Source organism: Ostrea edulis, chromosome 2 (genome assembly GCF_947568905.1).
Source record: "Ostrea edulis chromosome 2, xbOstEdul1.1, whole genome shotgun sequence".
In the NCBI taxonomy this organism is placed as follows: Eukaryota; Metazoa; Mollusca; class Bivalvia; order Ostreida; family Ostreidae; genus Ostrea; species Ostrea edulis.
The window spans coordinates 52,103,234-52,120,140 of record NC_079165.1 but is presented as its reverse complement, the minus strand read 5'-3'; the positions used below and the strand labels follow the sequence as shown (position 1 = coordinate 52,120,140).

The 16,907-nt window shown below is 34.7% G+C and overlaps 1 protein-coding gene across 11 annotated transcripts in view; it reads right to left on the bottom strand.

Moving 5' to 3' along the window:
- The window catches only part of LOC125682084 (cell adhesion molecule-related/down-regulated by oncogenes-like), a 230,502-nt gene that overhangs the window by 51,947 nt on the left and 161,648 nt on the right, over positions 1–16,907 (bottom strand). For all 11 annotated transcript variants that reach the window (XM_048922483.2, XM_048922482.2, XM_048922479.2 and 8 more), the window contains 4 exons: positions 16,561–16,728; positions 5,949–6,113; positions 3,698–3,910; positions 3,161–3,351 (listed from right to left, as the gene is read on the bottom strand). In XM_048922483.2, the coding sequence (XP_048778440.1) occupies positions 3,161–3,351; positions 3,698–3,910; positions 5,949–6,113; positions 16,561–16,728 (737 nt within the window). The remainder of the gene's footprint in view (positions 1–3,160; positions 3,352–3,697; positions 3,911–5,948; positions 6,114–16,560; positions 16,729–16,907) is intronic.

Genomic DNA, 16,907 nt, shown 5'->3' with positions numbered 1-16,907 from the left:
AACGCTTTAGAGCCTGGAAACCATATTGCTACTTCGATGTCCAGTGCGCTTGACCTTTGACCTTTTGACCCCAAAATCGATAGGGAACATCTTCATTCCATGGGTAGTCCATATATATGATATGGTGACGGTAGGTGGAAAGGATAATGCTTTAGAGTCCGGAAACCATTGCGTCTACAGACGGACGGACGGACAGACGGACAACCCGATTCCAGTATACCCCCCCCACAACTTGTTGCGGGGGGTATAATTAGATTGCCATTAGAGAATTTCAAATTCTTTTTAAAATATATTTCTCCGATATATATATCTGACATGTTTTTTTGAAGATTTTATCTGTAGATTTAAAAAATATTAGCAAATAACATGCATTTTCAATTTTCATAAATATTCTTTTATTTAAAAAATTAAAACGTTCATCTGATTCGTTTACGCATGTTTTCTTAGATATTCATATTATGCATCAAATCACAGCGAAATTTCTTGAGCATCTTATTTGCAAACAAAGTACCTTTTTTCTATCATTACGGGATAAATCACAAAAAATTCATATAAAATACTTGAAAGCTTGTATCACTTTTTCGATGGTGAAATCATACTTCATAAAAGGTGTTTTAACGAGCCATTAAATAAAAATTTAGTGTAATGAGCTACCTTAAAAACACTATATACCAAGTTTGGCCCCACTCCTACCCCGGGGATTATGAAATTTACAATATGGTAGAGGCTTTTCTGCTCTACATCACTATGCAATTAGTTTTTCTTACACGTGTGAGGTTCTTGAGTATATTATGTTTATATGGGTTGCCGTCTAAACACTATTTGGTAATGCTATTCTTTTAAACATCTGTAATTGACGTTGTTTTTCTAAAATAAACAGTGCAATCATTATCTATTTTTGGTTTAGACAAATTATGATACACTACATCGTTGAGACCCAGGCCTGCTGTCACAGCTAGGTGCATTTCGGGGGAAATAAAATCAATAAACTTGCTCAAATTTAAAGTGGAAATCACAATATTGATGAAGCAATTTATTATTATTATTTTTGAATTGTGATCTGCACGTTGTTAGGAAATGGGTGCATGGCGTTATACTGTACTTGATGTTACGAGTTCATTGAAAATTTATAATTCAATTCAAAGTTAGGAAATACAATATTTTATCATTTATATTTGAAAGTTCAATTATTTTGTATCTTTAAAATATTTGTAAATCTACCAGTTGGTAGGAACTGGGAGCACAATTAAGTTAGATGCTGTTACAAGGTGAAGGTCAGTCCAGAACAGAATGTACATGCATATGCTGTAGGCCTAGCAGTGCTTAGCTTTGATATATCCATTTTTTCGCAGTTTATCTGGGTCTCTATTCAAGTGGTTTTTGAAAAAAGTGCAAGAACAAAGGTGACTGGGTGTTTTTTTTAAAAGGTAAATTAAGTCCTTGCTCCAACAAAAAATTATCCACATCTTTTTTCTCACACCTTCCTTTGAAAAATTGAAGAAAAAAATCAGTCTAAATCCTTTCTATGTAAAGGATATGAGACAAAAACTGTCCATTCTGTAAGAGAAAGAACTGATCGAGGCCCGTAGGGCCGAGATTAGTTCTTTCTCTCACAGAATGGACAGTTTGAGGCTTATATCCTACTTAAAACATTACATCTTTTGTTCTAAGAATGGACAGTCTCAGGTAAACCCATTGACAATTATAATTATGAATAAAGCTATTTTTGAATAGTCTGACAATATAACCATTCTTGCGTAGAAGTTTGTTTCTTTTGTTCACTTATTGGACAGTGTCAGGTAAGTAGTCTTCTGGTGCAGGTTTTATATTCACTCACTCTGTAGTACTGATCGAGCCATATCAACATGTCTTCCTCTGATGGGGAGAGCATTTTCATTGCACAATCAAAATTTAAGTACTGCGAATATTATCTTAATGAGTGTTATATTCTGGATATGGAAGGTGAGAAAGTGATGGAGCCAAATTTTGATTTGAAAAGCATTGTGTTTTCGAATATTTGGATGAGGAAATAATTAACACCAGCCAAAAGAACTCAATACGCCCATCTCGTGAAATGAAATGAAATTATTCATGAAAGCGAAAATAATAATTCAGAATTGGGATATGCTAATAAAGAAAATAAAATAAAAAGGGGTTGTGAAGAAGTTTTGGAATGTGCCTCTGGATCCAGCGAAATTCAAATACAGTAATGGAAATATGTCTTTCAAATTTAAGTTTTGATGCGATATGATATGGTCAATGGAATTTTAAAAAATTGTGAATCTTAAAGTTGAAGCAGAGAATTCTACTAAGGGGAAATATCGTTTCAAGTGTTTCAGTGATTTTTCTGATATCTGTGTCGATTCTTACTTGTAGGGAATTTAAAATTAAATTTGTATCTCTTTTGACAAACGTAGTGTCTTTCTCTTATTTTCAGCCTACCTGTAGATGTCTAGTAAGTTATTGGATTTACCTGGCACTGTCCAATAAGTTGACAATTACTGTCCATTATTTTTAAGAACGGACAGTATCTGTCCATTCAGACAGTATCTGTCCATGCATTCTTAAAAACAAAGGACAGCAATTGTCAACTTATTAGACACCTACAGGTAACCTTTTCACTAAAAGTGGACTTTCTCCTATATAAAATCCTAAAAAGAAAAAGGATTGCATAACAAAAATGTTTTAACGACAACAAGTACATCCTTAAACGGCACAAAACACCTGACTGCAAGGTTATTTACAAGCCTTTAACATGATAATTGGTTTTTTTGTCAATTAAATCTAATCTGGTTATGAAATGGCTAACAAATGTTTTCAAACCTGAGGATGCATATGGCGTCACATATAATGGGGTGAAAAGAATTAGTTTTGCTGAAAAACTAAAAAGTTTAGTAACATGTGTTGTGTTCTTCAAGGATCATTTTTTTGTAATATGTCTACATGTCAATCTGTCACACCCAAAATCTCTTAAATTATAAAAGATGTAGGACTTTCCTCGTGTGAAGGTAATTTACCATGATGAATTATGCCATCATAAGAGATACATGTTCCTTGGAACATTTTAGTATCCACTATTTATGACTCTCTGCCCTATGTTGACTTCCATGTATGATATAACTGCAAAAGGAAACCTTAATATCAAAACTTTCATACTTACATTCCATCTGACATTGAGTCCATGTTTGTCTTGAAATTCCACTGGTTTGACCTCTACAATGACAGGTGCTCCCTCAGGAGCCTGAGGCTCAGAGGGTGGGGCTGTTTTCAGAGTAAACTTCTTGGAAGTTGGTCCATGCTTGTTGTCATTGTTGGAGTAGACTGCTGCAACTCGGAATTTGTATGTGCCATCTGATATGAAAATATACTTCACTGAAGTTGTGCAAAATGTTATTAACGACACTTAATTACTACAAATAAACTTTTTTATCAAAAATGAAAATTGGATTTATGTTTTTAGTGCAAGGTAATAAATCAATAACCCTTGACTTGTGAAGATACTATCTGTGATAAACATCCAAAACAATGTTAGCCAACCCCCCACATTTCAGTAACTTTACAACAGCTATCCATGATAAACAACCAAAACAATGTTAGCCAATCTCCCACATTTCAGTAACTTTACAACAGCTATGCATGATAAACATCCAAAACAATGTTAGCCACCCCCCCCCCCCCCCCACCTCCATTAACTTACCTTGTTTGAGATGAATAAGTTCATACATTCTCTGATCACCCCTGACATCCGTGTCCTCCGTCTTCCATTGTGTTTTCTTGGGCTTGATGGCCCTGTACTGGATTCGAAAGAATGTAATTGATAAACCATCATTTTCAGGGACAGTCCAGTTCAATTTCACTGATGTATCTGACAGCTGTACAACATCAGGGGCACTTGGTGGAACTAATTTGACTGAAAAAGAAGTCAGAATATATATTTCAATTGCTGCAATGCAGTCTATTCTTTCTATAGCAAAAAAAAATTTATGCTTGGGAGCATTGTACTCTTATCATGCAAGAAAGAACTTTTCTTGCAAATAGCAAGCACTGGCTCACACTGCTACTAATGGGAGCTCTAATTGCTAAAGCGCATTGAAAAGTCAAAGCTAAAGCTACATATTCATCTGTAAAAATTCTTTGACACAATCCCAGAAATCTCCCAATAAGAAATGGTTGAGATCTTGCAAAGTCACATCTCCTTGGTCTAAGATTTCAAACTTACAAATATCATCTCACAGGCACTTAACTACTGAACCTAGTATATGCACATTTATTATGGATTCAGAGGGCCTCGAAAGTGATTTTTGTCATGTAAATAAATATAAAAAAAATTTGCAAGGGAGGTTACAATGACAGTATAGCTTTAGATTATGCATATATTTTATTTAGATCATTTCAACATCAATCATATTCTTTCAGGTTTAAATAAATTATAGGGAAAACATAACAAAAATATGTGAAAGTCAGTACATGTAGCACACAAAAATTTGCATTTTGTTGAATAGGAGATTCGATATTTCTACCCGTCATTAATGATCAGAAATCACACAAAAGAAATGGTCTACAATAGATACATTGAAAGTTGGCAACACGATTTAACATTATAATCTGTAATATTTGCAGAAATCTCACAGAAATTACTGAACGACTGTGTGTCATATAATGCAATATGTATGGAGAGTTTGCGACTTCGCGATGTATAGGCTATAACTATAAGCATTTTCTCTCCCGAGCGTTGTCTTGTATAAAACCGGCTTGTTTGTATTATTGCGTCTCTTTTGTTGTTGTTTTTTAATTCTAAATTTTTGTTGTTTGCTTTCAAACAATCAGTCCTAATACGGTCTACAAAATTCACCAAAATGCCATCGGGTTCGTTGAATGTGCGATAACGTTTGTGACTCGTGAATAACGTTTCTTACGTTATTTGACTTGGTCTGGGGAATTACCTTAATAGGTAAATAGTGTACAGTGTATTTATTCTATGTGAAAAGGTACATTGTAGGATCTGTATAAAAAGGGAACTATTTCTTATGTAACTTTTCATTCGGAAGGTGTAGATCGGTTAAAAGGAACTACTTATCTGTTACCCTAGTTATTCTGAATATCTAAGCTAATTAATTTCAATATTCAGCAAAAGTACAAATATAAAACAAGATGTTTACTTAAAGCCCCGGGGAAGCTAAATTCCCAATTATGGTACACCCTTTTCTGCTTTTCCCAATATGCATTTTTTAGTTTTTATATACCATATCAGAAAACTTCAAGAAGGCTTTAAAATGATAAAGACAATAATCATTATAATAATTTTGGCCCCACCCTTATCCCCTAGGATCATGGAATTTACAATTTTGGTAAAGAAACATTTACTCCTTCTAAATATCTATTTGGTTTAAATTTAGTATCAATAGCATTAAAGAAGATATTATTTAAATGTTTTACACATATACACTATAAATACCATGTTTGTCCTCGCCCTGGAGTCAGAACCTCTACCCTGGTGATCATGAAATTTACAATTTTGGTAGAGGCCTTCCTGTTCTATCTCACTATGCATTTAGGTTTTCTTAAAGATATGAAGTTGCAGAGAAGATTTTTAAAAATTGGTCAATTTTTGGCAGTTTTTGCCCCCCTCAGGACCCTGGGGTGCAGGAGTCCTGAAATTTACAATTTGTGTCCCCCTTCTCCCAAAGATGCTTCATACCAAATTTGAAAAGAATACAAAATATCAAGAAGAAGTTAAAAATGTCTGTTAACGTACAACGCACAACACAGGACGACAACCAATTGCAAGGTGGCAACATACACATTTTCTTTGGTTATTAATTAAATTAAACTATATTGAGTGGAAATTAATAGTTTTCCCACTTTCAACAATTAATATTGATAAGTCACATGAAGAAGGAGCTACCTTAAGAGAAAGCCAAATCCTTTTGAAATCAAAAAGAATTTACCTTTTGGACCATTATTTGGCAGTCGCCCTTTATTTCTATTCCTGTTATTTTTTCGTCTTGTCTTCTTCCTCTGCTTCTTCTTTCGTTTGCCTTTCTTTCTATTATTTCTGTTTCTAGAAGTTTTGGCACTACTCCCATTCATGACTCCACCAGAAATTTCACCTCCTGAGAAAGTATAATTTCATACTTTTATATGTTCACAAAACTAGTTGCACTGGCAACAAAGATTAAATCTAGGATATTATATAGTTGTTTTATTCAAGCAAAGTGATGATGTCCATTTATGACTGAGATAAACTGTTTTGAAATCCACACAACAATGTTAAGGTTACCCAAATTTGAAATACGTTTCAAAGTTCTTATACAATAAATGGCTTCGGTGCAAGTAAAAGATGCCATAGCATTGAAATATAAAGTAAAGTACATTGATCCCCAGCTATATTGCCCCCCGTTATAATGCCATCCCCGCATATCGCCAAAAAAGTTCAAAGTCCCGTTTTCCTCACTATGTAAAACCCTGTTATAATGCCATCCCCCACATATCGCCATCCGCAAATGTATTTACAGGTACGATTTAGCCAGTTAACATTATAATCACCCCAGGTAATTATTGCCAATCAACGGTAGGAAAATTTCAGTGAATAGGTTTAAAGACCGAGAAAATAAACACCTTCAAATTTACCTGGTCTGCGAACCCTTGTTAATCAGGTGAAATAAAGCTTCAGATTGGATGCTAGAAATTGATTGACATTTAGTTACTAGTCCTTGTGTATACCTTATCTGGCAGTCGAGGCATTCATGCAATCTTTTGATGCTTACTGCGTAAACAAGCTCGATATAAAAAAAAAAACCACACCCAGGTTTGATAGAATATTTTTTTGCTTTTTCTTATAGAAATAGTCACACAATGATAGTAGTAAATTTAGCATATAATTACATCAAATCAATTATAATAGGCATATAGTAAGTTATGCTTAGGGATAGGACTAAGATACGATTATGGATTAATTGCTAGAACATAATTCATACAGATTTCGATTTTATGCTAAATGCTAAACAGATAGTATTGAATCTTGTTGGAAATGTCGTGCAATTAATGTTTATGAAGAAAAATTGATTATGAGTAAATATATCATTGAAATCTTGTTTACACTCAGTCGAAAATTTATAAGCGTAATTTTTCCTCGAAGCATGGAAACAAAAATACATGTAACCAATCGGAAGAGAAATTATCTGCTATAAGGGCTCTTTCTTGCATACAATGGTTAAAATTGGGATCCGGAGGAAGAACAAATTCATCATCTGGACCAGTAATTGAAGGAATTGTTGGAAGATACAAATGTCCTGACTGTTTTTGTAGGCCATGCGTTATGGACAAGTCACACAGACAACTTTGGTGGCCAGAGAATTCTGATGTGCCATGCATCCAGAGAAACTAATTCAAACAGAAGAAAATTTTGGAATATGTTGAGTCATCATGGGGCATGGGATGATGATCAGTATATAGCCAGAAAATCCGCCACAGTACGCAGGAACTCGTACTGGAAACTGTATGTTTGGCAGTCACACATCGTCGGATACCCATGCTGATCTAGTCTTGCACTTAGCATGATGAGTATAGAAGATGAGATCAGCCGTGGGTATTCGACAATGGCAGTCATGACAAATGGAAACAAGAAAACTTATGCAGTAACTATGATTCTGCCTAATTTTTCAATGGCTAACGTCCTCATTTATACAAATAAATTTATCGAGCTTTAAAATGTTTGATTCATTAGATTAATTATCAACCTTTTAATTAACCTGCACAAGAAAAATGACTACACTGAATTTATCAATCTTACAAAAACGTACAGGTAATGCAGGCAACAGAGATAACATCCTGTGTATTTCGGACAGTATACACAAGCAAGCAGGGTTCCCTTAGGGCTTCACACCTGCCTAAAATTAGCTCCGCTCCACACTTAACTTACCCGAGGAAAACCAACCGGTTGAAAACCTCGGTCTTTAAGCAATTATCCGTCATTAGTCCTTCAGGTATCAAAGTTTGGAGCAGATAAGTTACATAAATTATAATTATCTGACTTCAAATCTGTAGTCTTGTTTTTGAAATCTGAGTATGGCGGACGCACCGAAATCTAAGTGTGTTATCTTGGATATAAAACAAAAACTTGAAATCAATTTATACAATGGTCGACAGGGGATGCTTACTCCTTCTAGGCACCTGATCCCACCTCTGGTGTGTCCAGGGGTCTGTGTTTGTCCAACTATCTATTTTGTTCTTGCTTAAATAGGAGTTACGAGATTGATCACTGTTATCTTCACCTTTCATGAAGCAAATCCAAAGCATTCACAGCAAGAAAATTCGAATTATTTTACGGAATTATGGAAAATTAATGTGAAAAGACGGACTGCAGAAGATATTCTTGAAACATTGGGAAAAAGAGCTAGGGAATTAAAATTTGAAGATGTTTCGTCTACCCCCAGAAAACGACTTTGAGACACGTGCATAATCAAGATGTGGGATGCCAGGTAGGGTTCTCTTGAGGGTTGTCATGGCTTCCAGGTGGACAAGTGAGTGTTACAGAGGGTTTTTCGAGTTTTATCAGTGAATTCCTAAGCTGTTGTAACGTCGTACGGAAGCCTCGTTTTGGTGCCCACTCATAAACATATTATGCCAGAGTTCGAACCCATAGTCGCTAAGGGCTACGATATTGCAGTATCTCTGAGGCAGTGTGCGGTGTATCTGGATTTGTGACATGAAGGAAGTTGTTGCAAGGTGCAAACTGGACTATTGTCATCCCCGGTTGAATACATTTAACTCTCAGCCCGGAACCATGTGTTGTTTGGGGGGGGGGGGGGTTGTTCCTCAAATAGCCATATTTATTTCATTTTGTATAATTAATTATTATTTATATTTGATATAATTTGTTTGTTTTTGTTTAATAAATTCATATAGTTCGATAGAACTGTTAAGTTTTTCTTTTCAGGATTCCCTAATCTACAGTCAACTCTCAATAAACCGCCACCTTTTGTTCTTTTGAATTTATGGTGTTATAATGAATTTGGCGATGAATTGAATTTCCCCCATCTTGGGGAGAAATAGTTACTTTTCTTGTATATGTAAGAGTTATCTTTCCTTTACTTACAAACTTAATAAAATAATAACTTGTAATTATTTTTCCAAATTTTCTAGCATGACTAAAATAGTTCTATCAATAATAAGTCTTCATTTCAAATCAATACACATACAAGACACATACACAGCATGTTTCAAGTTATTTATAAACCATGTCCAGTGTCGGTATTTAGCGCAATGCATGGCTGTTTCCTGGTAGGTGAGCCGTCATTAACTTGATGAAGATCAACGAGTATTTCACCCTTTGCAGTCAAAATATCACCCATTGTCCTCCATTTTATGGACTTTTCCCATAAAACAGTAGAATAATTGGAGATTTCCTGTTGTGTACATTTGAAATGGTCTCCGTGGTATGTAATAATTTACTTGTTTTCTTAGAAAGTCAACAGAAACCTCGTTTGTGGCGAAGCCATAGCTAAACTGAAATATTTTTCGATGAGGTAAAAACAACAAGACTACGGTTAATATTAAGTAATTATCTTGTTTATTTAATACTGGGTACCTTCTGCCCAGGTGTACGCCGGAGATCGATAATGACCAATTTCCCGCATCAATGATCACGTGCAGCCATGGCAGTTTATTGAGATAATTAACACTTTAATATAGGCTTTTGTACTAAAAATACCGTGGCAAATGGCGATGGCGAATTTGGCGTTTTAACGAGAATTTTAAGTAAAAGGAAAAACGTCCTTAGAAAAATGCGGCATTATAACAAAAATGGCGATGAATTGAGTGGCGATAATTCGAGAATTAACTGTATATATAAATACGAAGCATCCAGAGGAATCCCCTAAAATTGCAATAGAAAGTAGTTCCGGCCATTTATTTTTTTTCCATTGGATACAATATTCCAATAATTTTTCAACCAATGAAAAAGCGTGTAACATGTAAAATCAAATGATTCAAATGGGTGGCTGAATAGGTTTAAAACCAGGCATGGAATTTCCTGTCATGTTATATTTGGCAAGAGTGCGGAAATCAATCCAGATCTCATTTTTTGACGGACGTTTAAATGCTAGACAGTTAATGTCGAACTATGAATTGAAAAACATCTTTAATATCGATGAAACTGGCCTCTTTTATAGAATCTTACTGGATAGGTCTTTGATAACAGCAGATGCTACTAAGGGTGTTAAGAAATCCAAGGACAGAATTACTGTAGCACTTGTGTGTAACACAAACAGTATATAGTGAAACAAGAGGCCCATGAGCCACATCGCTCACCTGAGTCACCTTGGCTCATATCTAAAGATTTTTCCTATATATTTGCATGTAAAACTTTGATCCCTATTGTGGCCCCAACCTACTCCAGGGGGCCATGACTTTTACAAAATTGAATCTGCACTATGTCAGAAAGCTTTCATGTAAAATTCCACTTTCCTGGCCCAGTAGTTTTTGAGAAGATTTTACCTATATATTTGTATGTAAAACTTTGATCCCCTATTGTGGCCCCATCCTACCCCCAGGAGCCATGATTTTAAAAAAACTTGAATCTGAACTATGTCAGGAAGCTGTCAGAAAAATTTCCACTTTCCTGGCCCAGTTATTTTTGAGAAGATTTTCCCTATATATTTGTATGTAAAACTTTGATCTCCTATAAAGGCCTCATCCTACCCCCGGGGGCCATAATTTTAACAAACTTGAATCTGCACTATGTCAGGAAGCTTTCATGTAAATTTCCACTTTCCTGGCCCAGTAGTTTTTTGGAGGAAGATTTTTAAAAATTTTCCCTATATATTTGTATGTAAAACTTTGATCCCCTATTGTGGCCCCATCCAAGCCCCAGGGGCCATGATTTTAACAAACTTGAATCTGCACTGTGTCAGGAAGCTTTCATGTAAATTTCAGCTCTTCTGGCCCAGTGGTTCTTGAGAAGAAGATTTTTAAATGATCCCATCCTATTTTTGCATTTTTGTGATTATCTTCCCTTTGAAGGGGGCATGGCCCTTCATTCTGACAAACTTGAAAGCCATTCACCCAAGGATACTTTTGGCCAAGTTTAGTTATATTTGGCCTAGTGGTTCTGGAGAAGAAGTCGAAAATGTAAAAAGTTTACAGACAGACGACGAACGGTTACTTATCATGGACATGCAGTTCCGAAACTAACAAACGTAAAAATTCATTTTCTTCCCCCTACCACTACGAATCATTTACAACCACTGGACATTGGGATTATCCAGGCATTCAAAGTACATTACCGCAAACTACAATTACACTATTTTGTGGATTGTTTTGACAAAAATATTGCACCAAAGGATAAACAGTGAAGCTATTCGCTTTTTTAAACTAGCCTAGCCTAGGAAAGTGTTAAGCCCAGCAAGACACGAAACTGTTGGATCCACAGTGGGTTAGTCACTGATGAAAATATATCTATAAATAGCACACCTGTCGACGATCATGACCTTGCGCTTTCCTTATCTCAAGTTCAAGACTCATTTGATTTGGACCCAGACATGAGGTTGACCATCAGAGAATTTTTTTATTTGGATAATAATGCTGAGTCTTCCGAATCACTTACTGACAATGAAATATCGGTGGCAACTTCTACTTCAAGCGAGAATGCAGAAGTGTTAGATGACGACAGCGAAGATGAAGCTCCGCGTGTTCCTACATACTTAGAAGCCAGGCAGGGACTTGAATGTCTTATACAATATTTAGAATCAAAAGAATCAACAACTGAATCTGAAATGAACTTTTTACTGCGAATGACTGATAAAATAAAACCATCAAAGCAGTCAACAAATAGCATGGTTTTTTTTAAAAAGACATTTAATTTGGTGACAATTAAATGGGAGATGAAATGCATCTGTATGTGTTTATCAAACCTAAAAGCATTAATTGAAGCCATGCATAGTAGATAAAATTTGTTTGATTTCTTATGACAGCTGTACACATCCCCCTCCCCTCCCCCCCAATATAATGCCAAAATTGCTGAGGTACAAATGTTGGCGTTATAACGGGATTAATGAAGTACTAATTGTAATGGGGACCGTTCCACAAACATTCCCCCATTTAGCAAGTGGTGTCATTTGTTTCAGTACATGTAGGTTTGATCACATCAATCTGTGAAGCATCTGAATATATAACTATTTTCTAACATTTACTCCATTTCATGCTAAAAGAAATAATTAATAGACATTTAAGTATTGACCTGCAATGCATTAATTTAGACATTAAAATTTAAAATGCACACGCATTCATGCGCAAACAAATTTGATTCAGGAATTCTTGTTGACACCATTCAATAGGCATTCATAACATCAACCTACAGTAAATTTTTTTTAATTCATTTGAATCTTGAATTGGAAAGTTATGGCCATTAAAGTACACGTGAAACGAATTTGGAAAATATACACATGCATACACACGCACGTTAGTACGACACAGCAATTTTGTTGATGCTATTAAGGAAGTTAGTGCCTGCATGAGCTTTTGAGTACAACTGCGCAGGATGCTACAACCAAGTATTTACTGGTTCAATATTGATCCCATTGGTGCAAACATATTACACATTTATTGCTGAACCCTATCCAGTTGAAAAATTTTGTGTCAATTCAAATTTTGAAAGGGTTTGACTGTGACTGTATTTTGTGGCGGAAGGATTCACTAATCAAAAAGTTTTAATTCTGCATGATATCACAGCTAGTTTCTGTTTCATCCAATTTATCGTCTATTTTTATACTCCTATAATATGTATTTCAGCTTTATGATTTATGATACAGGTAGTTGAGACTTGGAACTAGTTCAACTGTTGTAATTTATCAACTTGGTTGATAGATTTTTCCAAACAGAACACCGATTCTTAAAAAAGTTTTTAAATTAATTTACTTGAAATTTTGTATAAAAATTCAGTATTTTCGCCAATAATTCAAAAATTTGATCTCCAACCCCCAGTTTTATAAGTTGCATTTAAAATTGTAAGACCAGACCTTGAAAATTGTGTAAAATTTAAAAAATTGACATTACTCCTAATATGTCCTTTTAAACTATCAATTTTGAATACATGAAGTTTTTCGTATATCAAGTGCAAAAAGGTCATTATTTATTCCCATTACTAGTATTATAATTTATTTTTTTATCTGTAGTATTAGAAGACATGATTATGTATCTATTTTATGTAATGATTGATTTGTGTTGCTTATGTTGTGTTGACACCAACAGAAAAATCAAGTTTAATTGAATAAATTTTCTAAGTGCAAAAAGGTCATGTTTAGAGCACTATAGCTCAATAACAAGTGTTGCGACCCCAGATTTTCTTTTTAATTTCCTAATTCTCCTTCAATATAAAAAATACACTTCCCAAAAAATTGACATAACTCCAAATGTCAGGTGCGAACCACTTTGAATAGACAATTCAATGATATACTTACTGTATGAATTTCTTATTGATTGCTTCATTAAGAAAGTTATGGCTATTTCAAAATTGTCCATTCAGAATTTAGCGCACGTGTATGCACATACAGGGAAGTGATTTTGAAAACATCAATGAATAGGGAGTCTCAAAATATATTTGTAGCATAAATCATTCAATTCTAAAAATGTTATAGACGAATGCTTGAATTTGGACGTAAAAAATTATAATGCACATGCATTCACACGCACGTAAATTCAATTGAGGATTTATTGTTGGAACCTTTCATAAGGCATTCATATCATAGATCTACCACAAAAATTTCAATTCATTTGAGTCTTTAATTCGAAAGTTATGGCCATTTTAGTACCTGAAAAATGAAAGAAAAGCTATGCACGTGCATACACGAGCACATGAGTATGACTCAGCATCAATGTTGATGCCATTCAACAGACATTTGATAGATCTATATACTTGCAGTATGAATTTCATTTACTTTCCATCATTTGCAAAAACAAGAGGCCCACAGGCTTTATCGGTCACCTGAGTACTAATGAAAAATTATCACTACTCCCAAGGGCTATGAAATCTAGAAAAAATTTCCTGTTCTGAATATCTAAGCTAAATTTTAACATTCAGCAAAAGTATAAAACAAGATGTGTTCTTACAACTTCAATGCCCTCATAAGTGCATACACTGATGAAATGCTTCACATAACATAATACGTGTATCAACATTAAAACATTAAAAGATATGACTAATTTGGACCCATTCTTGAGTCAAAACCCTGGGTTGTGAAATTCACCATTTTTTGTACATCTTTTCCTGCTATTCCTTAGTGTGCATTTAGATTCTATATAGTATCAGCAAACTACATACTAAGTTTGGCCCCACCCTGGGGTCAGAACACCCTACCTTGGGATCATGAAATTTACAATTTTTGTAGAAGTTAGCCTTCCTGCTTAAACATGTGCAGTTCTAGAGAAGAAGATTTTTGAAAATTGGTCAATTTTGGGCAGTTTTTGCCTTGCCTTAAAGGTCCAAGGAGTGCAGGAATCCTGAAATTTACAATTTATGTCCCCCTTGTCCCAAAGATGCTTCATACCAAATTTGGAAAGCATTGGTACACTAATTATCAACAAGTTAAAAATGTCTACTGTTCACACATTTAATAACTGACCATTTTAACCCCACCCTGATACCAAAACCCCTACCCCTGGGATCATCAAATTTACAATTCTGGTAAAGGACTAGCTACCTGCTATTTCTAAATATCCATTTAGTTTCAATTTAGTATCAATTATCAATAGTACTAAAGAAGATGTTATTCAAGTGTTTTACACGAAAACACTATATAGTAAGTTTGGCCCCACCCTGGGGTCAGAACCCCTACCCCAGGGATTATGAAATTTACAATTTTGGTAGAGGCCTTCCTGGTCTAAATCACTATGCATTTAGTTTTTCTTACATGTGTATGGTTCTTAAGAAGAAGATTTTTGAAAATTGGTCAATTTTAGGCAGTTTTTCTCAGGTGACCTAAAAACAAGAGGCCCAAGGGGCACATCACTCACCTGAGTCACCTTGGCCCATATCTAAAGATTTTCCATACATATTCACATGTAAAACTTTGGTCCCTATTGTGGACCCAACCTACCCCTGGGGGCCATGATTTTAACAAATTTGAATCTGCACTATGTCAGGAAAGCTTTCAAGTAAATGTTAACTTTTCTGGCCCATGCAGTGATTCTTCTTCTCAGAAGATTTTTAATGATTTCCCTATATATTATATATTTGGACTAGATAGGACAAGCTACAAAAACTGGCCCCCATTTTCCTTGAAAATTACACATGTGTAAATATTAAAATTAATGGATCAAATCTTTTAATTTTTATCCTATCTTGCTGTAACAAGACTCCCCCCCCCCCCAATTATTGTTTTTGTTTTAGCAAGATATTGGGCTCCAATTTTAGCATAATTTGGAAAATATTTACAATTTTGGTAAAGGACAACCTGCTCTTTCTAAATATTAACTTAATTTCAATTTAGTATCAATAGCACTAAAGAAGATGTTATTTTTAAACATAAACACTATATATCAAGTTTGGTTCCACCTAGAGATCATGAAATTTACAACTTTGGTAGAGGGCTTCCAGCTCAAAATCACTATGCATTTAGTTTTTCTTACACATGTGCAGTTGTAGAGAAGATAGACAGTTTTTGCCCCACCCCTAAGGCCCCTGGGGTGCAAGAGCCCTGAATATTACAATTTATGCCCCCCTATTCCAAAAGATGCTTCATACTAAATTTCAAAAGAATGGGAATGGTAATTATCAAGAAAATTTAAAAATATTCAATTGTTAATGCACAGTGGATGCTGAACAATTGTAGTAGGTCACCTGATTTAGCTTGTGCTTTGGTGAAATTAAAATTATTTCCAAAATGATACTTCACTGAAGATTTTTGTGATGTATGAAGTGAAGATTATTGTTTGTTCAATTTTTTGCTGCACTCTTTGCAAATTTTTGTCCTTTGTTGAAAATTCATATCATTTCCGTGAAAAGATCAGCAAAAATTACTGTGATGTATAAAGTAAAGAATACCCCTTGGTCAAAATTTTGCTGCATATATACACATAACTGCATTTCCCCAATTTTCAATTGGAAATCCTTCCAATCAAAATTAAGTAGGAACAAACTTGTTGAAAAATGGCTTTTGGAAATTGGATTTTAAATGACCCCACCCTATTTTTTGCCTTTTCTTGATTATCTCCCCTTGGAATGGCCCTTCATTTGAAAAAATTTAGATCCACTTTACCCAAAGATACTCTGTGTCAAGTTTGGTTGAAATTGGCCCTATACAGTTCTGGAGAAAATGAAATTGTGAAAAGTTTACAAGCTGCCAACAGATGTATGAAGTGAAGATTATTGTTTGTTCAATTTTTTGCTGCACTGTTTGCAAATTCTGAAATTCAGGTTTGAAACCTGAATTTAGCATGTAAGTCATCAATATAAAGAGATATACCAACTATTAGCAATAAAATAGTACAGAAAATAACTAGGATAGAATGACAGAACGAAAGGGGTAACACTATACATGGTGGGGGCATAAAAAGAAAACAAACCTGGTAAAATATTTCCTTTGATATCAGGTACTTTATTATCAATCACTGATTGACCTCCCTTGACCTCCACTTCCATTGCTGAGTAGGCCATCCCAGCATCATTGCTTGACATGCACTGGTAAATCCCTCCTTGAGATTTTCGAATACTATTTATGGTGTGAGTGGTAACTGTAGAGAAAATTAAAATTTTCTACAAGTTGATATGATGCAATGATACTTGGCAACAATGGGATTTTTTTTATACTAATGAGATATGAGTGATTTTCACCTCATTGATGGAAGCCTAGACTGAATTGATTCTCATTTTTCAAAGATGAGACCAAAAAAATAATTCTTTGATATGATTG